The sequence below is a fragment of the Accipiter gentilis genome, chromosome 28 (genome assembly GCF_929443795.1).
Source record: "Accipiter gentilis chromosome 28, bAccGen1.1, whole genome shotgun sequence".
In the NCBI taxonomy this organism is placed as follows: domain Eukaryota; kingdom Metazoa; phylum Chordata; class Aves; order Accipitriformes; family Accipitridae; genus Astur; species Astur gentilis.
The window spans coordinates 1,549,667-1,575,494 of record NC_064907.1 but is presented as its reverse complement, the minus strand read 5'-3'; the positions used below and the strand labels follow the sequence as shown (position 1 = coordinate 1,575,494).

Sequence of the window (25,828 nt, the reverse complement as noted above, 5' to 3'; positions counted from 1 at the left end):
ATTTATGTGCTGAGAAAGAGTTGACCAACCTAAAGAAAGTATTGACAAATCATGGTTCTTGCCTGTAGCCATAGGCAGCAGTACCGGAAATGGAAAGATGATAAGTTAGGCTATAGCGGTGTCTGTTCCAAAAATGCTCCTTGTCAGAGGAGAGGCAAGGTTGAGAGTGGGGTGGAGCAAGCAGGGCAGAGGATTTAAAAGCCTACTATGGTAGTTTCCAAGGGAATACCTAGTAGGGGGTAGGACATGTTTCTTCTCCCACATGGTCAATCTGAATGTAACAAGTTAGAAAATATTCTCCATTGGGACCAATTTTCTATCTTTCTCCCTTTTTTCAGTCATTTGCTTTGTTTGTCTTGAGACTAAACAGACTGCAGGTCTTCAGACAGCATGTTACCATTGCATATAGTCCTGAAACTAGCTATCTTTCAAATACGGTATCTAGCCATTCTCAAACAAAATTCACTGTTTTACTACCTGTGCAAGACCATTTCTTTAATGTGCTTTTCTGTTTTTCAGGATAATATCAAAAGAGCACATGATGTGTTCAGAACCTTGGCATAGATGGTGAAATTCCTGAGGCTGAGCAGTTGAAATGAGAAATTCACTGTTGTTTAATACCTAGGGAAATCCTCATCATTGGTACCAAAGAGTTAAAGTCTAATCTTTTGAATCCAAAAACCTGATTTACTGCTGTTGAGATTGGGCCTTAGGATATAAATGCAGTACTGTGATGTGGCGTGGAAGTCTGTACTTAGCCTGTTTCAGGAGTAAGTCCAAACCACAGACCTGAAAAAGACAATGCTACTACAGTCAAATCTGGCTGAAGTTGTTTTCCGCGTAACACAGAATAAGTGATATGTTTGGCGCAACAGAGCGAGTGTCAGTAATATGGCTGGACTCCATTCTAAGTGAAAATGGGAGCCATATCTTATGTGGTTTACCCTTCACTAGTTATTGAAAGCAGATTACTTTAAATAAAACAGTATCTTCTTTCTTCATGACATTTCCTTTTCTGCTCTAGTTTCTTCCCTGTAAAAAAATTGAGAACCTCCAAGGAAAACTTAGTTCTGAGCTTAAACAGTGTCTCAAAATGAAAAGAAAAAACAACCCAAAAGCCAACTTAAGCAACAGCATGACAAATTATTCTTTTTTTAACTCTTACAAGAGGATACAATATGTATACCACTTAGTATCATTGCCGAGCGTTAAGCTCTTAGAAGCGTGCTAAAATATCAGCCCACCAATGCCCTTTAATGTGGAAGAAATTTAAATAATTTTGGACAAGCAGGATAGATCTGCAGTTTGGATATATAATTGAACAAATAATTTGACACTCAGATAATACCTTTGTATTATTATTAGAAAGTAGAAAATCATAAGGCGGAAAAAAAGCATTAAACCATTTTCCTAGCAGAACCTGATTTGAGTTGATTTTTCCAGTGTGTCTAAAATGACTTTGAATTGTGATTTTTTGTTCTGCCATCAGTTTCTCTGAAAGTTACGTACCTGCATGCATGCAAGTTAAATAACAGACCGTGTTATGCAGAATCAAAGAATCATGTTTATAGCTCACTCTAGGTGTCTCCCTACTTTTTGTTTTATTTTTGTTCCATGCAAGCTAATGTGATCTTGCTTTTCTGTGTTTCTGTTATATTTAAATCCATACAAAACGTTGAGTCTTTTGTTGCCAAGGAAGATTCTTCAGTAAGCATAAAACTTTGTACTCCTTTCATGTAGCTTTTTCTGTGGAACGTATTAGGCTTCCCTTGCAAGCGAACGTTTCTCTAGTGCTTGTTTTCTTTGACCTTTTTGTCTGTGAAGTGTATAATATAGGGGACACTGGGCCGCCATTTCAGTTTTATCTGCAGAGCTACATTCACAGCTAGCTGGAAGGACAATCATCACATGCTTGTCCTCTACTTCTGACAAGAGGTCAGATACCAGCATACCTGTGTCTGCATGAAATGACCTCCTTTAAATTAATTTTCTCAATACAGACAATATTTGTGTGTTTCTGAGTTGCAGGGTTACGGAGAAAGACAGGAGATTTTCCAAGAAAAAAACATCTGACATAAGAGAAAGCTCAGGAAATTCTTGCTGTGTATTCAGAAGGCGTTAAGACTGTAGCAGGAAGAAGAAGAAACAGATAGGGACTGAGCTTTGGACATGAACATTGTTCTAACAAGTGCTTAACCATTTCCCTTAAAAATGTACCTGGGGAGAGGAAGAGAGAGTTGTTTTGGTTAGTATTCTTTCTGTGTGTGAGGAAGTGTTCATGGAAGCAAAAAGGAGAGAAAAAGAAAGATGCAGCATTTTACAGAGCAACATATTTATATCAGTTAGTAAAAGCAGCAGATGTAGACCTTTCTTATCTTTCTTTTCGCTCCCTGACCTTCAAAAATAAAATAAAATTCACTGCAGATGAGAACTGGCCTAGGCATGACTTCAGGTTTCAAATGAGATGGTTATGGAGAATGGAAAGGGAAGTTAGATGTTGTCCTAACTAATGATACAAGAACTGAGACCAGAGGCAGCCTCATTTTACCTGAATGTTAGCTATGTAGGCTTTGCTAGAGAAAACAAGATGAACAAACAGGCTGTGAAGTCTGAGGATATTTTCTTTTGGGAAGTCATCCTTTTTCCCCATCAGGACGTCTAGTCATATTGTCAGCTGAGTATGCTGAGTCTGAGTATTGACTGAACAAAGGAAAAGGACACTCGTGAACATGGAGTAATGTTACTCTATTGCTGAGAAGCAGCTGTGTTGGGTTTTTTTCAACAAAGAATGCTTTCTTTTAAGGGTATGTAGAAAAGCTAGCTGAAGAAAGATACTGAAGTATCTTGATATTTCTAATGAGGATAGTAACAGTATCTTTGAGCAGATAACAGGTTATAGTCTTTGCAATGTTTTGGCAGAGTTGAACTATTGAAAGTAGCAGATGCATTTATTTTTTAAAAAATTCACTCATCATTCTGTTTTCAGTGCTCTTCCAGTATCTTCAGTGAAAAGAGACAATGTATAGTCCTTTTAATGGAAATTATTCTTCCCTTTGTCAGGCTGGCTTTTATAGTGCTATCTACAGAAATATGATTAATTGTCTTACTTTAGAGGAAATTAAGAAGAGTTGTACACAGTGGGGTGTTTTGTTCTTTTTAAAGAGACAGGTCACTTTAGTAATGGGAGTACTGATTTATATTCCCTTACACCTATTGCTAGCATACCAGCTAGTACAATACTGAAACTGATTAAATCTGTGGAAACACTTACATGTTTCTCAACTTGGTCCTTGCCTTGTGTTAAAAACTATAGCAGCATACGAGGTACACCTTAGGGTTTTTTCAGTTTGAAATCTGTGGTCTATAAAGTCTGGTTTAGAGCATATCTTTTCCATCACCCAGATGAAATAGTCATTACAGAGGTATCTGCAGCCCCATGACAAACTCAAGGGAACCAAATGAGATTTGAGACTGGAAGATACAATAAAATTATTGAGAAACTGTCTAGAGGATTCATTGGCAATAAGCAGCTCAGTTGGGCATCTAACTGATGTGCATAAGCTAGGAACCTAGTTTTCTTCATAAAGTCAATGGAGAGTAAGAGGCTTTCTCAGGGACCCTCTAAGGTTGTTGCTTGTTCAAAGTGGTCTTTTTAGGTAACCTTCCTGTCATCGCTACCCGTGTAAAAAGACTCAGGGGGACTAACATCCAAGCTTTCCTGCCTAATTTTTTATTCCTTGAAGTCCTAGGTACTACAGAAATGGCACAAAAGCCAGCACAATTTCCAAACTGACCTAGCAAAAATAATTTCCCAGAAGCTGTTCTTTGCAAGGTAGGTATCAGAAGGAGTAAGAGTTACTGCTTAAAACCAGTGCCATGGAGGGGAAATATATGTAGAGTGATAAGCAGGATGGAACATGAGGATTGCTTTGGGTGGATGTTATCAAGAGCTACCCATTTGCTACAGAACACTATTTCAGTGGGGTAAAGAAAAAGCTGTGAAAAATACAGTTAAAGCAAAATTACATTAGCCTTCTTGTATACGCTAGTGGAATATTTTGTAAGTCTTGTGAGAAGAAAATTTATTCCAGTCTTCCCTTCTAACTTTTGAATTGATTAAACCAGCTACTGAGTAACTCTTATTTTGTATTTAATGTACCTTCAGATGTGATAAATTCCAGATTTGATAAATTCCAGAAAGAGTCAGTCACTTGCAAATTGAGATTAAATGAGATACTTAAGAACTTTAAATTGCATTTAGGTAAGTGCAGTGTAATTGCTGCTATATTGAGTCTAACATTCATTTCTAAATCAGTCTAGTATAGTCTAAACAATTAACTGTTTAAGAGGTTTTTAACATCTTTGCATATATTTTGCTTTATAAAGCATGAACAGAGAAAAAGGAGACTTGTAACAACTCTTCATAGCTGCAGATGGGGAAAAAAGGAAGTGTCCAGTGTGTACAAGTATTTAATTTTAAAACTCTCAGAATTAATATTTTATTTCAAATGCATTCAATTATCCAAGATCATGAAATTATATATGTGAAAGAATCTCATTCAAACACATTGAAGTATATAAAAATGCAAAAAAACCTGGATAGTGTCATCTTGGTTTAGCAGTCAAATTTAACAAGAGGTACTCTATATTTACAATGATGTAATGTTACAAATTGAGTGCCAAGGCTACCAGACAAGACTAGACAAAGCAAATTTTAAAAATACCGTTCTAATTAAACTAGTCCCTTGATGCGGATCACTGATCGTGTTTTGGCCTTGCTCTTGACTTTTTAACACTGAGACGTATTTCTAATGGCTGTTGCTAAGAGCTTTAAGCCCAGCTCTGCTCATGATCAGCTAACACCTGTTGCGGTGAAAAGCTGTTTTAGTTGTACAGTCCCAGGATTAGTTTTATAGACCAAAATAAACCCTTGTCATACAGTTGAGTGAATAGCTTTAGACTTTGGGAAAAAAATATGCTGAATGTGTGGTCTAAACCTACTGAAATATATATAGAATATTAAAGCAGTACTGGAAAATGGCACTGTGTACATGCTGATGTCTCAGCCAGTGCAGGAAAGTAAATCTTCTCCTCTGTCACTTTACTTTCAGGATTTCTGCCTGTCTCTCTGGTTTGCCTGACTGACAGTCACGCACAATTCATTTAAAAAGAACATAGCATTTAATGCATGGTAATTTGAAGAGACCATAAAAAAATGACAAGTGATCATATGATTTGCTCTGTGATGTGCTATCTTGATGTAATAAATCATTAAAATCAATGAAAGACCTAATAAAGGAAAATAGAGAGCTTCTGCTGTTGCATGTTATACAGGCTCAAGCAGTGCATAATTCTTTGTTTTCTTGTTACAGTGCAAAGGTCTTGGCTTGATACTCTAAAGGTGCCATGTACAATTTATATTAGATACTGTTAGGCAAGAAAATATTTAAGACCTAACCAAGTAATAACACATTTTCCCCATGCAGCACTGAAAAAGAAACACTGACACAGGACTTGGAATAATGCCTAAAATATAATTAATTTTAAGTGTATAATACAAGTTGTGGTGTTTGCAAAGAAAATGTAAATTATCATTGTCTTGATAATTTTGCCATAAGACTGTTTGATCAATTAGTAGTCTGTAACGCCAAAGACTTTGCATATTATTAGGTTTTTACAAATAAATTATAGTTGTCAAAGCTATATGGAAGATGATGTGGTCAGCTGCTAGCTAAAATTACTGTCTGTTTTAATAGGAAAAAACCAGAAATTTTGTAAATAATTGCTTTTGTATTACACACTTCAAATTTGCAGGATAGGTTGGTAATATTTTGATTTTCCAGTCCAAATCACCCTTAGAGTGACTTGAAGTGTAGGATAGATTTCACTGTTCAGTGAAAGTGTGAAATTAAACAGATGTGACAAGCCATACACAGCACAGGTTTTGATAATTGTTAAAACATATCAACAGGACCTTTGGTGTTTGTCTGATGTCTGAGCAATTCTTTTGACCTTGAGGAGAGATGTATGTGAAGTAGAATACACACTAATGTGAGTGTTCCCTCTGTTCAGATCTCTAAATAAAAAAAAAAGAAAGAAAGAAAGAAACGAAGAACAATCTACTAAGTGTATTGGCTAGTCTATGCTAGGAGCTAGATTTACTGGATAAATTACAGACTATCTTTTCTTCTCTGCCTTTCTACCTGCTAACCACTAAATAAGATTTATGAGAAGCCATAAGATTTATGGAAGCCTTGCATTCTCAAGGTATGAAAATACTATTTTCCTTGTTTGTGTCCCTTATCTTGTTCATGTTGCTCTCTAAGGACTTAATTTTGCCAAATAGGATTAGAATTTGTCAAGTTGTAACAAGAATCATCTGAAGTGAAATCCTAATGTAATTTTTTTGTTGTTGGGCCTTAGAAAATATGAAGGTGTTCATAGCTAATAAAATGTGACTGGAGAATATACAATGTTAGATCTTCTAATTGCTTGTGTCTAAAGCAATCTTAATGATTCTAGAGATTAACAGTTTATTTATCTGAAGGTTTGCTGTCTTGAACAGATGACCAAAATTTGTTTTTTCAGACATGCAATCAAATATCACAGATTTCATGTTTATAATACTTAAGAAGGTGAGGAATTTATAGGTCCTCAAATTACCACCCTGACTAGTGGTGTAAATTCCAAAATTATTATTTAGGAATGTTGTCTGCAGTGCCAATGATTATAGATGACAGAAGCTGCGATGAGAAGATGGTTAGAAATAATTTGCTTCAGCATCCTGTTCGTTTGTTCCCAAGTTAACCACTGTTGTTTGTTCAGAACTATCATGTAGTCATGATGGTTTATATAAATCAAGGATTGTACTGCAGAATCCATTAGTACAACTTCTCATGTACAACCTGTGAAGTCAGTAGGCTGGAATTTAGCATATTGTGTTTTGTTGCCACCTTTTCCAATTCACTGTTCAAGAGGAATATTTGTTTTTAATGTCAGGTTATGTTTGAATTTTGAACCTAAAGTCCAGTCATCATGCATTAATGTGATACTCTCAGAGAAATAAAAAGTATTCTGTATCATAGGTGTAAGAATATGGGAATAGGAGTTGTTTCCATCTGAACTTCAGATTATTCTGAAGAACATCAATAAACTGATGGTTATGAAGAGACCACAGGAGCTCCCCTGTTAGTATGAAAAAAAAAATAACCTCTCCAAAATGATAGTGATTTTTCTTTGTCTGGGTTGAATTAGATGGGGATTTACAGATACACATTTTGGTGTAAGGGTTCAATTTTGACGCAATTATATAATAATACATATAGAGATTTACATAGCGTAATTATATATCATTATATATAACAATATGAATGATATGTAATGAGAGTGGTTTTGTGTATAATATCATGATGGGAAAAAAAAAGAGGAAGAATCTTGAGGTAGCATTGAACTGAGGACAATGGTGAATCAAAGACAAAAAACTTTTATTCCAATCATTATTCAGTGTTCTGTAATTCTAAGTGCATTTTTTATTTATTGGCAATTTCATCTCCAAGAATACAGAGCATGTGTACTGTGATAATTATGAAATACAAACTTCTAATTTAAATATAGATAAAAGGAGATAGCAGTTCCTTTAGGTGGTTGCTAAGCAACTTCTTTGCATTAAAATATTTATATTCACCAGAACAGCATTCTGTGCTTAAAAACAATCCTTTGACATATATGTTTAAATCAGCTTAAGCATCAAATACTTCTTGTCTAAATATGTAGCTTACCTTCTGCCTGTTTAGAAAATAGTAATGTATTTTAGTTGTGTATTTATTATATTTTGAGGTTTTGTGTATGTGCATAGTTATCGTGGTTTCCTCTTAATTTCTGATTACTGAAGGGTTAGTAAACTGTTGAGTGTTGTGATAAGAATAAAACCACTACCAGGAGGAATTCAGAGTCTGTGAAACCTCAGCATTATGTGTTTGCTGGTGATTATATATAATCAGATCTTCTTTTGATTCTTACTTATTTTTAAGTCTTTGGGATGGGCAGGTACAGCAGAACTGGTATGTATGCTGGATTTGAACAGAGAAGCTACTTGCTCTGTTTCAGCAAACAAATAATTTTTACTTGTTCATACATCAAGAAAAAAAAATCAAAAAGTGGTCATATCAACTGGCTTGTTTTGTTGCCAAGTCATGGTTCTACTGCTTAAATGTAACTAGAAATCTAGTATCTTTTCTTATCCTCTTGATATTTATGCTTTTCAGTACAACATAAAAAAATGCAGTGGCATTGGAAGCCACTTAGTCACAAATGTATATTGTTTTACCTTATAGAGTTCTAACAGAATTACTGTTTAAAGTTACAAATCCTATTTCAACCAGAAGCTGCCAGTACTACTGGAAATCATCTGCATTCAAGCTCAATTAATAGAAGAGTTGATATTCTAAAGAAATTTCTCAAAACTTGTATTATTTTTGTTTCTCTCTGGATCTTGGCTTGCCTTAATCTTTCTTAGGCAATTGGAAATAGTTTTGTAAAGTTCATCTAACTACTTCCCAGGGGAAAGTTTCCTGCACATATTTTTTTCAGAATTGCAAGGATTATCTTTTATAAAATACTATTCTGTTGAAAATATGTAGGTTAAATTTAAAGAAACTTTTCTACAATAATGTGGCATCTTTCAGATTTTTCCACAAATCAATTATTTTTAATTCTATTTCATTTTACCGTTTTTGTTACCAGTTCAGTGCTAGGAGAAACTTCCAAAAAAATTTTTCAAATTTAACAAGTGTCATTTGAACATGACTTTTTTTAATAAAAACTTGCTTTAGTTACACAGAAATTTAAGCATCAGATTATTTGGATGAGACTGTGGAAAACAAAATCAAATTCTCCCTAATCTCATACTAATTTTCTTCCCTTGTTTCTTAGGATTGAATTCCATAGAACTTTTTATATCAAAGAATCCTTTGCTCTATGCTTAAAAACAAATTAAGCACTTGTAGGATAGCTTTCATTGATAGAGTCCTTCACCGGAGATTAAAAGATATGTTTGCAAAGCAACTGCAAGAAGCAAGAATTTTGCCTGTTCATGCCTCAGTCGTATGCCTCCAACTAGGTTTTTTTTTAATTTACTTACCTGACTACTGTGCACAGTGTAGGCTGTTGAAAAGAAGCCACACTATTTTCTCATCTTAGAGAGCAGCATAGAATGAGTTATAAGGTTGTCATTTTGCCTTTGGTTATATTGAAGAAATAAGGTTTTCATGTTAATTATCTGAATGAATTAATGAAAATCATCATATAATGATATACTTGGTTATATGAAGCAAGAGTAACAGAAATAGGCATGAATTAATCCACATAAGTAATCTGGAAATCTTAATTATGTGTGGCTTTTTGGAAAAGCAGTATGTTAAATGAAATTGTTACTGAAAAGAAACTAGTAAGGGATTTTTTTTTTTTTTTCCCTAAATCCCTCCCAATGTTTTCTATTTGTTTGTTTGTAACTTGAAGTATGTTAGCAAATACCTGAGTGAATCTAAACTAAAGGTCATTTCTTTGGAGGGGATGACAGAGGAATAGAGCAATCCTCAGGGTGCCTCATGTCTGTGCCTTCAAGTGAGTCATTTCACTGCATCCTGGCAATTTGGCCAATAAGCATAATATTTTTGGTTCAGCAATGGACTGATGTGCAAACTCTTGGGGATTCCACAACTGGTTGCAATTAAAAGAGCTGAGTTTGAAATTCCACTTTCAAATGATAGCTCCATCATAGCAATCACAGTAGTTAGCTAGGCTACTGGTAGTTTATCAGTGAGCAAGGTACAAGAATAAAAGAATGGGCTTAGTTGAAGCATAGATTTATAATAAGGAAAAATCAGAAAATATTCAAATTATTTAGAACTGCAGTTAACAAGGATCATCTTTACCTGTTCCAGCTTGTCTAGCATGTCTAATAAGCCCATGTAAGCTCTTCCTGACTTTGATGTCAAAAAGAAACTCCTACTTTTCTGAATAGCCGATGGAGTAATGCAGAAGAGTTTCTCTGAACAACCTATACCTTTTATAAGTCATGGCTGACTGATACAGTCTTATTCATCTGCGCTTCAGAAGACTTTGGTTTGGTTTGGGTTGTCAGTTGCACATCTTATAATATTGTGTAATGCTCCTCTGTGTGTCCCAACTTTCCCAACCTTGGGAAAGTTAACTTTTCTGTTTTATCTTGAATATATTACATTCTTGATTTTTAAACTACAGGTAGCTTTCTCTGTGTCTAGTTTCCTTAAAACCAAACATTGTAACTTCTTAAATAATATACAGATACATGTGTATGTATGTGTACAAATGAAATATCAATGGCACAAGCTTCCCTGAAAATTTTTGGTAGCTTGTTCTGAATTTTGTACAGACATTGCAAATTCTGCAACCGTTCTTTCTCTGTTTCTCTAACAGAAAGTTATTAGAGTGATCAGGGAGTGCATCGCACCTAGGTTAAATTCTGAATAATGATGAGGCTGAATCATTCATTAATGGTACCTGAGAGTTAGCCTCAGTTTGGCAGAGCCCATGTGGCTGGGTTTGATCTGGTTGTCATCAGTAATGTGCACCTATCTCACAGTTCAGGAATTACTTGCAATTTTGTTCTTACATAGTAATGGATATATTATAAAGGTTTTGTACAATAACGGACTGCTTTGTTATTAAGACTTTGAGGATCATATTGTTTCATTCCAACATCATATAAGGATGATGTATTGAATGGAATATTCTGGTTTGTGTAATATTTTGGTAATCTCCTTTTTACACTTTGGTATGATGGGAGAAGATGATATACAGGGTTCTTGTTTGTAGGAAAAAATGTGGGGAAGAATTGGAGAAATGAGTTTTCCTATGTGAAAACATTCCATTCAGTGCATAAAATGTTGTATAACTTTATTTTCTTTCCTTTCTTCTCACCCCATCTAATTTTTCTGTTTTTCTTTATTGTATTATTCATTTCCTAAAGCAAGAACAAAGATGACTTGTGAAGATTCTCAGTAGTGTTTTTGTTTTAGAATTATTTTATTAATTTTCTTAGCTGCCTTTGGTACAGTACAAGCTTTCAGATACGTTGACAAAACTTGCATAATCTTGATTTAGTTTTTCTTTTTTCCAGGCGTTTTATTGTAACCTATAGTCTCATTAATAGAGTCTAGATTTAGCTTCAGGTGAAAATATAAAGCTTTGGGACTTAAAAGAAAATATTTATTAACTGGAATATGTGGAGATTTGGGGTAGAAGATTAAAGCTTGCTTAATAGTTATGGATACATGTTCTGAAATTATTCTTTACAGCCATTGAGTATATAAATATCTGCGCCCTTTATACATGCATTATTTTGTATCTGTGGTGCTTCACACATTACAACTAGGCAATGAAAAGGTGAGCATTTGAGATCTGGCACAGGACTGAGCTCAGTACAAGTGTAAAATTACAAGTGTTTCTTAACTGAAAAATAGGCCTGCTTCTCATTGTCCTATGCAGTTGCAGTGCTCTTTTGTATCAATAAAACTGTTAGAGAATTTAAATTTTTCTTCTGTAATTGTAGAGCAGGTATACCTTGCATTTTGTTTTATGAATACCTTTAAAAAGCAGGATTGGTTTTCAAGATAAGACTCTCATTGCTCCTGCAGAGGAGTTAAATGTAATTATCGCTCTCTCTTTTCCGCCCTCTATCTCTTCGCGTCTCCTCCCTCCCCATATGACTTCATACACACCTCATACAGCATGATTGCTTAAATCACTGCCTAGACAGTGGTGTAGGAGGTATACATAGAGGCAGAGGAGATGCTTTCCTGAGTTGCTGGTTCTCTTGCAGAGCTGGATGGTGTGGACACAGAGGCCTTGTGCTATGCCTTGCTTGTGCCAGTCGTGAAGGTGAACCAGAGTGAGGGGGCAAGTACTGTGTTGCTGGACAAGGGCTGTAATTGGACCTGAAAATATCTTTAGGAGGGTTATTAGTCAAGCCCTTTAGTTTTCATTATTCTTTTGAGAGATGATGTGTTAATTTGAAAAATAAATACTGTTATCTACCATGATGTAGCACAGAAAAAAATTCCCTTTAAGTAAAAAATAAAATAGTGTAACAGAATACCCATAGTGGAGAAAATGAGGGAAAGGATAACCTTTCTCACAAAAGAAGTTTTTAAGCTAAAACAAACATTGTTCAAGTGTTTGCCTTAACAATCCCGTAAGTTGTTGGTTTTTTAGCAGCCACCTGGAATGGCCACCAAAGAATAAATTCAGAAACCAGTGCCCTCTGTTAGGAATGCCTTGCTTGTGTCCTGTAGTGGAGGATTTGTCTTAAGACCAAACAAAAATAGGTAGTAGACTGAACTTCCCATGATGAGACAGGAGAGAGATGAGCTCTCGGAACTAGGATTTGGACCAGTTAACAGATTTACTGATGGTAATTAATTTGTAAAAGGGAACTTGAAAGTATATGGAACATAGAACATTGCGATTACGTTGCCCTAATACTTCCAGGTCCTCAGCCTGTAGAGGAGGGTATAGAAGCCTTTGGGTACTTCTTAATGTAATACTGAGTAGAAGTCATGAAAGAATCAGTGCAGGGATTGGTCACAAGAGGGAGGATCAGCTGTTGTTGAAGTGTTTGGTGGCTGTACATGTGTTCATATTGCTTTCATTTATGCTTTCATTTGCTGTTGCCTCTCTTTCCATTGTAGTTTTGCTTGGAGAGAATTTGGTTTAGCTTGTTTCTTTCTGCTTCCTTTCCTGTGAAAACACTAAGGAAAAGAAAAACAGATAGATTGGAATATGACAGAAATTTGTCAAGCATTTCACACAAACGACCAGGAAGGTATACTTTTTAATGCTTTGAGACATCTTTGAGAGGAAATAATAAAACCACTGAGGCTTTTTCTCCAGTCTACAAATATCTATAGACAAATTTATTTTCTCAGAGAAGCTGTATCATATTTGTAGTGTCAATAAAATTAGCAAGGAAGTTTTCCTGCTGCCTACTATTTCAAAGTGAATATCTAACAGAAAAATAGTATACAGTGTCTGAAACCACACTGGAAAGAATCCAGGTGGTCTGTATGTTATTATGGGTTATCAAAGTTGTATTGGTTACATATCTCCTATTGGGCTTTCCTAAAAATTAGTGGTTGGAAACTGGCACCAAGTTTCTGGCATCAGGGCAGAGCGTTCCAAGTGATAACCTACTATGTCTTTAGGAAAGCTTTTTACCTAGATCATTCCATATTCCCTATGCATCTCCTACGCGTCAAAAATTATTCCTGTTATTCTCAAGTCATGGCACATTCTAAATTAATTAATATTCTTCATTTTCTTATCAATTTCAGCCCATTTAATGTGCAGGTGCTGTTAATGCAGGCAGCAGAGTACCTTGCACATGTGGAGAGGCCATGACAGAACTGATTTTGTTCAGCCTTAAGAAGTAGGATCCCTGCTGCTGTCTACAACTCTCCAGTATGCAGGTGTGGAGAAGGCTGAGATGGGCTACTCAGTATCAAATTCCTTATTTTCCTTTCATTCTGAGAAGCTATTTTAATTGGTACAGTTTGGTGTATGCACCATATGGGTACATGTACGCACAGTGCTGCAGTAGCTGAGAATGAGAAAGTAGTTTTGTTGGCTGGCTTTTATATTGAAAATAGATTAAGGTAATTGGTACAGCCTTCAATTCATCAAGGAAGTACTACAGCTACATATTTGACTTCCAGAATAGGAAAGAGCATTCATGCTTGAGAACACTGTTAAAAACTTTACTGTCTTCAGTGTGTTTTAAAATGAAATAATGAAAAAATGTTATTTTTCTCGGCAGTGCTTGCTCTCTCAGCCTAAGTTCTGGGCCATTCAGACATCAGCCTTACTCCTTCGGACCAAGCTTGAGAAAGGAAGTACTCGCAGAATGGAACGGGCAATGAAGCAGACTCAGGTAAGACTTCTGAGCTGCCTTGTTATAAATAGGGGTTCTTTATATATCAGATGGAAGCAGGCAGGAGTTAGGAGCTTCGGCAGTTTCTTTCCCTGAACTGTACAGTGAGATAATTTTCTAATTATGTCTCTAGATTAGATGCCAGTCTTGGGAGAAACTCTTATACGTACAAGTAATAAATGGTCACTTTCTTTCAAAAACATGGCAAGTTTTGGAAGATTGAAATTAAAACCTGTTTTCTTACCTCTAGTTTCTGACTTGTGATCTGAGGAGGTTTTTATGTAGAAGTTCACAAATGTGAAGCTGCTACTGCTGTCATATTTTTAAATAGTTTTTACTCAACTAAATCTGTAGAAAACACTGAAACTTGTAAATAGTTTTTGGTATTGTGAGAACACGGAAACATGTTTGCAAATGAAGCAGCACTTTCAATTTACCGTTTTGATATAATACTTAGTGATTAGTATTTTTATGGCAAGTTTGAGGCAGTGATTAAATAATCTTGCTCCAAACCAAGAGAAGATCAGTTTTCAAATACAAAAAAGAAATTTTAAAATTCTGAAATGTGTCAACTAATAAGACTTATTTAAAAAATAAATTTTTCGAAGGAAAGATCTGTAGGCTCTCTAAAGATTTTTTTTTTTTTCCCTTCATATTACAGAGTTTTGTTAGCCATTTGTCATATTTATGCTCTTAAGTCTTGTCACACACGAACAGCAGCCATTTCTATATGTCCATCAGGCAACAGTCCTGCTGACTAAACAGCCAGGAGGGTATAAAACTTCTAATTATGGTGCTGTGTAATTAAATCCTGAAAAGCTAATGTTTCATTTAGAATCATTATTAATGCATGGATCTTTGAAGTGCAGCTTGGATGTGCTGCTGCATTTTTCTTTTGCTAAGGAGGACATGGAGTTGCTATAGTGGAATTTCCTGGGGTCAGTAGGAGAGTGTCAAGGAAGTGAGGATTCCAAGTCTGGGAGATGTAGCATCTGAGAGGGGATCTCAGGATCCTTGATGCCCTAAGCAATAAAACAGTTGGAGTGTGCCCAACATTTTTGTCTAGCTTGATTAAACCTGAGTACTGGAAACTGTTATACTATACAGTTTGACAGTCTCATGACAGAAATCTTCATGAAGGGGCTATCATTGCAAGTACATTTGTCTGACTTCATCGTGTGCTGCAGCTGCAGTAATGTGAAGGATTTGATTAGCATGCACTGTGACATTTTGGGAGGTGACCTCACAGTAGACACAGAGACACAGAATCTGTGGTTTTAAATATTATCTTTAACCTTAGTATGTTTATGTTTTCTTTCATTACGTTTTCTAGACATTTGAATATAATGACATATTTGTGTTGATTTGATGTGGTATGAAACTTAGTTTCCAAAAATAGTTAAAAGTTGTTTAAGAATTGATGTGTGCTAAATTAATCAAATAACTTGAATAACTTTCCATTTAAGGTTTTCATTCCTGAGTTCCATCAGATCAGAATTTTTTAATATCATGGTTTCTAACAGTTCTAAGAAGGAATCAGAAAACGTAGGGTGAATGATGTTATTTTCGTACATAACACAAGTTTTTTTGATGTCTCATCTTCATGAAGATTCCAAAGAGCTAGCAAGTTCTGTGGCTATTTATCAGTAGAAAATGGATTTCAAAACCATAGAATTTTCATACAAATTGTTTTTGTGGGTTTTTTTTTGTTTGTTTGGTTTTACAATTTCATGTTTACTAGTTCAGATTCCTGTAGAAAGATTAGATACTGAAGATTAAGGGAGGAGGTGGGTCTAAATGTGATTAGATTCCCCCATTGGTTGCAATATCAAATTTTTAAAATAATTATAAAAATTCAAGACAGCTTGAATAAGAAGTGGTAAACTAAATCCTCTGTTACTAACTTTAGGGTTGTCTGAACAGTGCATGAGCCATTGTAGGCTCTGATATTGATGCTGGGACTCTCCTGTCTTCTACTGTAGCTCTCCTTCCTTTCCCTATTTCCACCCTTACCTGCTTCTACACTGGGTCTGCAGATGATAAGCATCTTTTTAGATTAATATCACTGGGCTGGCATATGCTGCTTTTCAGCCCTAAAGCAAGCCAGGCTAGACTGTTGGTTTTTCAAAGAAAGCAGTTTTGGGCTACATTTTTTCGTGGCCCTGGCTATGTTTGTTTAACTTATTTTAATTATGTGAAAATAATTGCAGCTATTTTTGAAATGAGGGTGTATTGGTTGAATTTAGCTGCCACACTCCAAGTATTAAATATATCCCTGCTTTACATCAAACAGTTTTTATGAAATTATTTTGTAAGTGGTTTTTTTTCTAATTGGAAAGCTTAAAAAGGAATACTCATTTTCAAAACCTTTTTCTGATTACTTTAAAAATCTGAACTACAGGTAACAGTCTTTGGAACAGGTTTTAAAATGATCATTCGGGGTACTCTGAAACACACTTCAGCTAGTGGCTAACTGGATGTGAGGAGGAAAGTGGGGTTTTTTTCTTAACTTCTTCTGCATGCTACTGTTAGTGTGTCCAGTTTTTGCCTAAATGAGGTTTGGATCCACAAAAATAAAGTTGCAGATTTCTAAAGCCAGTACTTTTTTCATCGATTTTTTCTAAGAAAAAGAAACAGTACGTGAGAACGAAACCAGCTATTTTACATTCCACTAGAATATTTAATCATGACCTGTATAATATATATTGAAGTCTGGATCAAGGTACTGCCAACCAAAATGTGTCTCTGGATACAGTATGATTTTTTTAAGGTTGGGTGTTTGGGTTTTTTCCATATGGATGTAGGTGAGGAATGGTGAGAAGTGCTAGGGTGGAAAGAAAGGAAAGAGGGGGAGGGAGAAAACAGGAAGAAAAAGCAATCGTTTTTGATAAATAGCTCTTCACATAACCAGAAACCTGCCATTTCTACATCAGTTTTGAGATCTTCACCTACCTTCTATTGTAAGAAAGTAATTCAGAAACTATTAATAGTGGAAAATGGGTTGGAATAAGCTGTTAAACCACAAATTACTGCTGAAAGTGCAGCCAGAGCTCAAGTAATAGGATGGGGGGAAAAGGGGGAATTTTAAGTGGTCTAGGAGCAAATGAAAAAAGAGAAAAGGGAGGGATGATTAAAAAAAAACCCCAAAATAAACAAACCAGTTTAAAGCACATAAAGGATAGCATCCCACTGTAGTTTCTTGATATATGAAATAAGTGTACTCCTCCATTTCAGTGGATTTTTAAATATTTTTAAGATTGAAGCAAAATGAATTAAAATGCCATGCTTTGTACAAAGGATGGTGGGGTAGAAGTGAGACCGTTGTTGCTGCAGTGAAAGAGGATAAGCTGCCACGTGCCTGGTATACCAGTAGCCTGCTCAGGCTTATCCTACCACAAGTTGTTACAGCGACTTCTGCAGCTTGATCTGGATGGTTACACTGGCTACCTCTATGCTTGCAGCTTTTATCAGCTTGTTATGTGCCCCTTTTCTGATTCTATTTTCTGCTGCTCTCTGCACCTCACGATCGCATGCCTGTAAGCTAATCGCCTGGTTTTCCTAACACACAGTACGACATATGCGGTATTTCATACAGTTCTTTCTTGCTTGCTTTTCTTGGCAGCAAAGGAATTTGCCTCTTAGGGGGAGAGAAATGTGTCTTGAAAGGGTGTTTTTAATAAGACTTCAGGAGACCTGGGAGCAGACTAGCAATATTATAGGCTAATCATTATGTCTAAGATTGAAAAGTCACATGAGATCTTGTTTTATATCCTTAGTCATACACAGATGTATGTGGTTGGGAATTCTGTGTCAACTGCCCTGTAATTTTCACTTAAATAATACTTCAGAGTGTCATTTTCTCCAGCAACTAATGTTTTTCTGTGTGTATGAAAAAGGAAATAATTATTTTTTTGTTTATTTGTTTCAATTGTTCTTACTATAGAAACATGCTAGTTGGTGTTCAGTTCTTTCAAATTGAAAAATAGTTTATGTACACCTATAGAAAGAAAAGGCTGGTATAGATCTAACAGAACTGGTGTCTTGAGCTCTATAAGCCTGAATGCAACTTTGCTATTTCGTTTTCACATTGATGGACTTTAAATGGTTATGCAAGAAAGTTATGTCATTTATCATAGCAACATGTCCTTTTTATTTTCAAAACTAAACTGTCACTTCCTTGCCAACTTGCTCCCTGTCCTTTGCTTTATTTGGCGTTTGTTCTACATTGGACAAATTCAACATTTAAGGGAAGAGTTCAAAAAGGAGAGGAGAGCAGCCTTCCTCCCACTAGGCTGATCTAGAGAAGTTTGAGGCTAACAGATTTCTCCCACTTCTTTCGCTTCTCAAGTCGTATATCTTTTTGATCAGGCCTCTCAAGACCATGGTTGGAGCAATAGAGTGAGTCTTTTGGTATGACCAAGGGAATAACAATGCTTGTCCATTCAGCTAAACTGTTAGATCACTGTACTAGGAGTTCCTATTCCTATTCCTTGACCCCCTCTTGTACTCTAGGAGTACATTAAATAAGATTTTAATAGTTGCTTTTATTTGTGTTTGGAATGGGAGAGGGGAGGAAGGAGGAGAAAAATTAATTGCTAATAAATTTGTTTCACATGAAGTTGAAAGTTTTAACAAAGTTAGTGGGACTTGTGAGATGCACTGGTGAGCTGAGATTTAACTCTCTTCCTTCAAGAGATTACTAAGTGGAAGACAGATCTTTTCTGTAGAGATCCTGCATTGATATCCCGATAGTTCTCAACTATTACGAATTGTATTTATTATTAGAATACATGTTCCAAAATGTGTTTTAAAAGGGGAGAAAAGCCCCTTATAAAGGTCTTATAAAACCTTTCCTCAATGAATTCTACACACGATCACAAGGTCTCCAGAACCCTAGAAATAAACCTTACTACTTCAGAAAGCAATCACAAGAGAGTGACCTCTTGGTGATAGTTAAGATTTCAGCCTCAAGGCACACATTTCGAGAATGTATTTCATTTTACTTAAGCACGTGACAGATTTGACAGAAGATGTTACATGACACAAGTGATTCTGGGGATACACTGAACTCATTAGCACACTTCAAAATAATTAACGTGGTGGTGCTTGGCTCCCTCTGTTTTTCTTCCACTATGCAATTATGGGTTTTGTTGGGGGAAAAAAAAAAAAAAAATCAGAGATCCAGTCTGCCAAGAGTTATTCAGGAATAACTGAAGTGTTTTTGTACCACTGGCAAAAAAGAGAATGTTGAATAGTATAATTTTCCAGGTAATGATTTCTGCCTAGAAGTTTTCTACTGCACTGTTGTATTTGCCAGTTTGGATCAGTGCTATTAGCTGGTGTGGGGAAAAGAATGAAACCATTCTTCCTGTGCTAAAGTTTCTTCATGTTTTCTTAGCTAGTAGTACAAACCTTTTTGCTCATTCAGTACCCGAGCTGTTCCACTTCTAATGTCAATGTGCTTTACAAAAGCAGCCAAAAATATTAAGCCTCCCATTTTTTCCAAATGTTTCCCATTGAATCTTGGCTCCAAAGGCATTTACCTTTCTCCCTTCAGACTCTCTTCACTCAGTGTCCTGACAATTCTAATGATGGTATTAGGAGTCATAATGTCAGATAGTAGAATCCTTAAGCCATATTGAACTGTAGTATTACAGTCTTTTTATAGACAAAGTGATGACAGCAAGTTGCAAAGAAAAATATTAATATCAACAGATTACAGGACACAACACTCACATCTTTCTGCCTAAGCTTTGCCCTGGAAGGCATAAGCATTATAAGCTCAACTTCAACAAACTAAACAATTAAAATAATTAAGTCCCACGTGTAATCAGACCAGATGCAAGGCATGGAGGACACAGTATTCCTACCTATTGATAAATTGAATAGATGAAGCTTTACAGCTGTACGTCATAAATATAATTGCAAATCTGGAGATAGGTATCCCGAGGTGAGCTAACAAACCACGTTCTGAGATAGCCCGGTACTGGTAGACAGATTTTCTTGAGGCGCTTTGTCCAATGCATATGCCAGGTACTACAAACCAGACTCTTCCTTTTGCTGAGGCAGTTGTCTGTTCCTCCTATATTGTAATTAAACTCTAACTTAACAGTGATAGCTTTTCTTCTTTTTATTTCTTTCTCCATCCTTGTCCTTATTTCCCCCTTTAGTGAAAAACAGAAAGCAAAGCTGATGCAAGAAGTCTTTGGATCTATTTTTCAGCATTGACTGCAGTTGTGCCTTCCCCTAGAGCAAGCTGATTTGGGAGCTGTAAAAGCAGTGTAACCACAATAGCTTGGAACTTATTGCAGGCTTACTATCTTGAAGTGTATGCAGTTCCTCTGCAGGTTTGCACCCTGTGTGAAGTGTTTTATAACTACTGTTCACCAATGGCAGTATCAAAGCTAGCTAACTAACTACAAATAGGGAACTTGCATCTATACAAGATGCAGTTGTCCTCCATGGGTGAGTCTCCACACGTACGATTGCATGAGACATATGTCTACTGGTTTAGGGCAGATGTATGCAGCTATACCGAGCTGTGACAAAAATTTCAAGTAATCTCATAGGAAAGGGGGAACCTTCCAAATCTCTTTGGAAGAGGGACTACAACTACCTCTCCTGTTCCTGACTCATATAAAGATGCAGATTAAAGCTGAGGTTGGCTGGATATATTTAGCATTTGAGACTGCAGAGTAAGAGAGAGACTACAGTGCTGGACTGCAAACAAATAAGCTGTAAGCATACCAAAAAGGGGGCAAGATGCATGTATGGAAATGGGGATGCTCGCTTCCCTAATGCCAAATGATCTAGCCTGGATTTGGGCTAATTTTAAATGTAGCATTGTCAGGGTGAATTGATGGATGATATCAGTATTCTTGCTTTTGCAACAGCAAATGAATGGTCTGGTTTTAAATACGTCCTTCACAAGTAAGCTTGTAAATCTAGCTTCTTCTAGAGACTTTAGGGGAAGTTCTGCTTGCACCTTTTGATACATCATAAAAATGAATAACATAATTGACAGGTAAAACAGCTTTTTCTTTGAAAACAAAAACATTCAAGAAGGTACACTTGCTTGATAATGATAATGTAATACCTATAAAATCATATTTCATATAAGTAACATTAAATAACTAAAAAATAAATGTAAATGGCATAAAGATAAAAAAAATATACATAGTACATAAAGATAAAAAAAATATACATAGTACTTTTCTGAAGATTTTGTGTCTAATCTAAGTGGATTTGTCCCAAGGCTTAAGTCATTAACAGGCTTTAACATTGAAACATATATTCTAAGCACTGACAGTCAGTAACTTTGGCCTTAATATTTGTCCAGAACAGTAAGCTCATAATTTTGAAAGTCAGTAATGCTGTTGTGCTGCTAGAGGCCTCATATGTTTTACCATGTTTCTTTGGGTGGTAGTGTTTGACGACAACAAAACATTCCAAATGGCAATTGCATAGGAGATGCTCTAAATTGCCCGGTGTACTGCTTGGCTCTCAATTTCTAATGAAAAGGAAATACTACATCAGACATTCATGAATCCAGTTATCTTCTACTCATGACCTTGACCTGTTCTGTGCTAATTTTGGTATTGAAATGCTTTATATTTCATTTGGGATTGTTGGACTTATTTCCTCTTGTGTGCTTTCCTTCCCCACCCAGCTGCAAAAGCCCAATTATAAAGAGACTGACGCTTTTTTTAGTAAAATGACACTGACAACCGAAGTGAATATTTGTTTCTTAGTTAGCTAACATTGTTTTCAAAGTGAAATACACATTTGCAGGGCCTGGTATAACAAAAACATTCACATTAAAAATCTACTACATGACTCATTTTAGAAAATATACATACATGCACAGTTCCAGCATCCTAATCAGTAACTTCTGCCCCAGCATACTTCCCCTTACAACTATCAACATCTTTTTGCATAGTAAAAGTTCACCTGGAGTTATGCAGTAGTCCAGTACTTCAAATTCTTTTGCACAGATGCATTACAAATTTTTGGCCTTCCCTCTTTCCTGCCAAGTGACTGTATAGGTAAAACCAGTACTTTAGATTCAAGAGGTAGTCTTTTCCTGAATAATTTTGGAATTTTGAAGTCATTATGATGTGGATAACTTTGGATTGCTTGAACATGTAGGGGATACTTAGGGAATAAGTTTAAAGTGAAGAGTTAATTTGTTTGCTTGAGGACAAGGGGAGTGGGGGAGAATGCATTATGAGAATATCACAAAGAACAAGGTCTGGGAAATGTTATATAAACAGTAGCTTTCCAGTTTCCACCATGTAAAGTAGAAAAAAGAAACAACTTTAACTGTTACACCAGAGAATTAGACTGAAAAACCTCATAGATAAAAGGCCTGCTAAAGGTAGGCAGTAAAACAAGCATAATTTTTCTAAATGCTCACTTTCTGAATAAGGTTAGCAAGAAGTAATAAATCTGGTTTTTTATAGAGTAGGAAGTGTAGAATAATTGTTTAAAATTGGTAATTTAGCTGATTTGTTTAATGCTGAATACATAAAAAAGTTATTATCTTTATACATTCAATATCTCTATTGATGATGCAGTCACTGCCTGTTGAACAGCAAAGTTTAAAAGTCCAAGTGATAACACAGTTATAACATAAGCTAGGGTAGAGAAAAACTGGTACATCCAATTAAAATTTAGGTACTTTATTACCAAATTTATTAAACCTACACTTATAATCAGTAATCTAGATTAATATACCAGCAGGAGACGTATTTTGATGCTGAGGTTTAAAGACAATTGGATGCATGATCTGGTGAAAATCATTGGCAAAGTAACTGGAATGAGAATATGTTGCAGTGGTAAACCAGCCTTCAACAGCTGCCATGCAGGTGCAAAGGCATGTTTTCTTTCATAGCTCAGTCCCTGGTTTATTCAGAGTTGAGAAACTCCCTGGGAGCTCATAAGACAAGAAGGCATGTTTTTCTTATTTGCTCCATAAAATTAGTCCTGAAACACTGAGATCTACTAATTTTAATGTCTTTTAGAACAGTGTAATTAGAACCTATGCATTTCTAAGATATCTACAAGAAAGGAGCAAATTATAAATGTAAAACATTTTGATGGTTGTCTTTCTGGTTACAAGGCCTATAATTTTATTTAATTCATATAATAATGTACGTTTGATTTATTTGCTAATTGCACTTCCATTTCCATCTAGAAAAGTCTTAAAACAATGGTAAGTTAACTTCTTTATTTAGGACGTGAGAATTGCCATTTTCTAACATTTAAATTTAAAAAAAAAACCAGGAATTTTCTGCTGAAGAAACAGTTGTCTTAAACATGTTTACATTGGGTCCTCCTGGTTTAAAAAAAAAAAAGATAGAAATAAGGCTATGAATAATTGAAGAACAGTCTGATTATCATGGCTGATGAAAATTAATCTTTTAAAGGAAAAGAACAGAAGTCACAAATGCAACAAAATCCCCAAAACAAATTTAAGAAAACCCACCACGAAAATTATTTGCTGACTGAAATAATATTGGAGTTTATTAATTCAAATGGCATAAATTTTTGTCAGTTATCTCTGGCTCAAATATGCTTTATCTTGAATGACACAAATCTGTATGTGTATTTTGGTTGATTAGGGCAGTAGTTTATTAAAAATATGGAAACTATTTACTCCATAAAATGGCTTTTTAAGAGCCATATTAAGGCAAACAGAATGAATTTTGCATTCTTTTCAGATTTTAATAGTTTCAAGAATGATAAAAATATATGTACAGCAAGTATAAAATGCCCTAATGATGATAGTTTTGCACTTATAATTCAACAGCGGTGATCAGTTTATTACAGGTAAGAAATTAAATCAGTTAAATAAAACAAAGCAGTTCTCTTTGTCCTCCCATAGTTTTCTCCAAGTAATATACCCCCCATCTTCCCCTGCAAAGCCTGCCAAATGAGGTTTTTTGCATGACAAGAAGGCACTAGGCGCATAGGTTATCATAGTTCAAGAAGTTCCAGGGCCATGGTGAACTGTCCCTCAAAACGCAGAAGATGAATTGTCTTGAAAGACTGACAGTCGTGCATGTAGTAGATAGGGCCTTCTTATTTACTGAAATTAAGCTAAGACGTACAAAAACAATTGCTGGGAAATAGTACAATAACAGTGAGACAAATGTTATTGATAGAAGTGTTTGTGTCTGTGGTTTTTTTAATATTTTGAAAGTGATCCAGCATTGTTCTGAAAAATTCTTCCATCAATAGGTATTTTAGTGCTGCTTTAATCATTGCAGGAAATGAGAGACTAGAGACTGGGTTTAGTGAAAGTGAAAGAATATGGAAATAGTGGTGCTCTAAAACCTGCAAAAGTTGCAATAGGTAATAAGTCAATGCCAACTTAGTAAATCCTAATAATTAGCAGTCCTTGCTTTTGTTCTTATATACTCACTCAATAAAGAAAGAATAAACAGTCTGTCAGTAAGGCTTTTCTTTTCTCCTGATACAAAAAAAAATATTTTACTTCTGCAGGTCAGCATACAAGCCGTGATTTGAAGAGAAGCCAATGCATTTATTGTCAAAGGAGATTTTCAGTGGGAAATCTGATGAAAGCTGAAAAGAATTACTCTCAAATTTTCAAGTAGGGGCAAGAAAGTGGTCGTACAGCCAAATCAGGGTAGAGTCTGAGAACATTACGTTGGAAGTATTTTACTTTTATGATGTAGGTCAATACCAGGGATAATCAAGGAGAATGCTTTTGGCAATTTGTTTCTTGAACACCAGTTAAGGGTAAGATTTAAGCAGATCAGTTTCTGCAACAAAACTGATGAAGTATAAGATGTGGAGATTTGTAATCATTGACCTAGAGAGTAAGGATTCACAGAAAGTGGGGTGAAGGGATTTGTAAAAAAGGTCATTAAACTGGTGACATATCTTTGTGAGATAAATTTAGAAATAGTGAAGAAAAATAATGCTTGTGGAAAAGATAAAATAGAAAACAATGGACTATTGTGTAATTAGTGAGGGAAAATGTTATTTTTCTTTTTTTAGGTTAAGTAATTGTATAATTTACAAAAGCTAAAGCTAATTAAAAAATTGAAAATGTTCATGCTTTGACATTAATTTGTAACTGTGATGCTGTAGTAGGGAGTGAGAACTGCATTTTCTCATAGATGTTTCTACTGTAAGGTTTTCCATCATGCCAAGGGCCTAGCTCTCCAGTAAGTTACAGGGAGGGTTGGGTTATTAAAAAAATTATTTAATATGGTAACTGTACGTGGTTTCTAAATGTTCAGAGGTAAGGAAATTTGGGGAATCTAGTATGTAAAGAATCAGTTGATTGGAAACTATTGTACTGGAGGCAAACTTTGCAATAGTGTGTGCTGGATGTAGCTTCTAACCAGAGAACTGTTTGCTGGCCTAACTCAGCTCATTTAGTTCCTGTTCCAGTTATAGTTATGAATTGAGGAATATATTTGGCTTCTAAATTTTCCAGACTGATGTAAGGACCATTGATTCAAATAATCATTTGGATCAGTGTATGGAGAGTTCTGTGATGATATGATATTGGCTCTTTTCAATGTTTCCATTTGCTTTTGCAGTTACCCAGTTTCTTCATGGTATTGCTGGCTGTCTCAATATTGTAAATTATAGCACTGTGGTTTTGTGATAAGACTTGGGCATTTTGATAGATGTGGAGATGTCATGATGCTTATAAAAACCTACTGTGCCTGAACTAGACTTTAAACGGCATAAATATTATTGTTTGTAGCTATTACACACATTGATGTACTATACCTTCCCATTTTTCCAGATGCAGATCTGTGCAAACATTGAAGTTGCCTAGAAATAGAAACATGCAGTAAATTATTCTGCCACAGAACGCTT

The 25,828-nt window shown here is 35.5% G+C and overlaps 1 protein-coding gene across 1 annotated transcript in view; it reads left to right on the top strand.

Moving 5' to 3' along the window:
- TTC27 (tetratricopeptide repeat domain 27) overlaps positions 1-25,828 on the top strand; it is a 157,442-nt gene that overhangs the window by 80,886 nt on the left and 50,728 nt on the right. Inside the window, exon 10 of the mRNA XM_049830890.1 lies at positions 13,853-13,966. Within this exon, the coding sequence (XP_049686847.1) occupies positions 13,853-13,966 (114 nt within the window). The remainder of the gene's footprint in view (positions 1-13,852; positions 13,967-25,828) is intronic.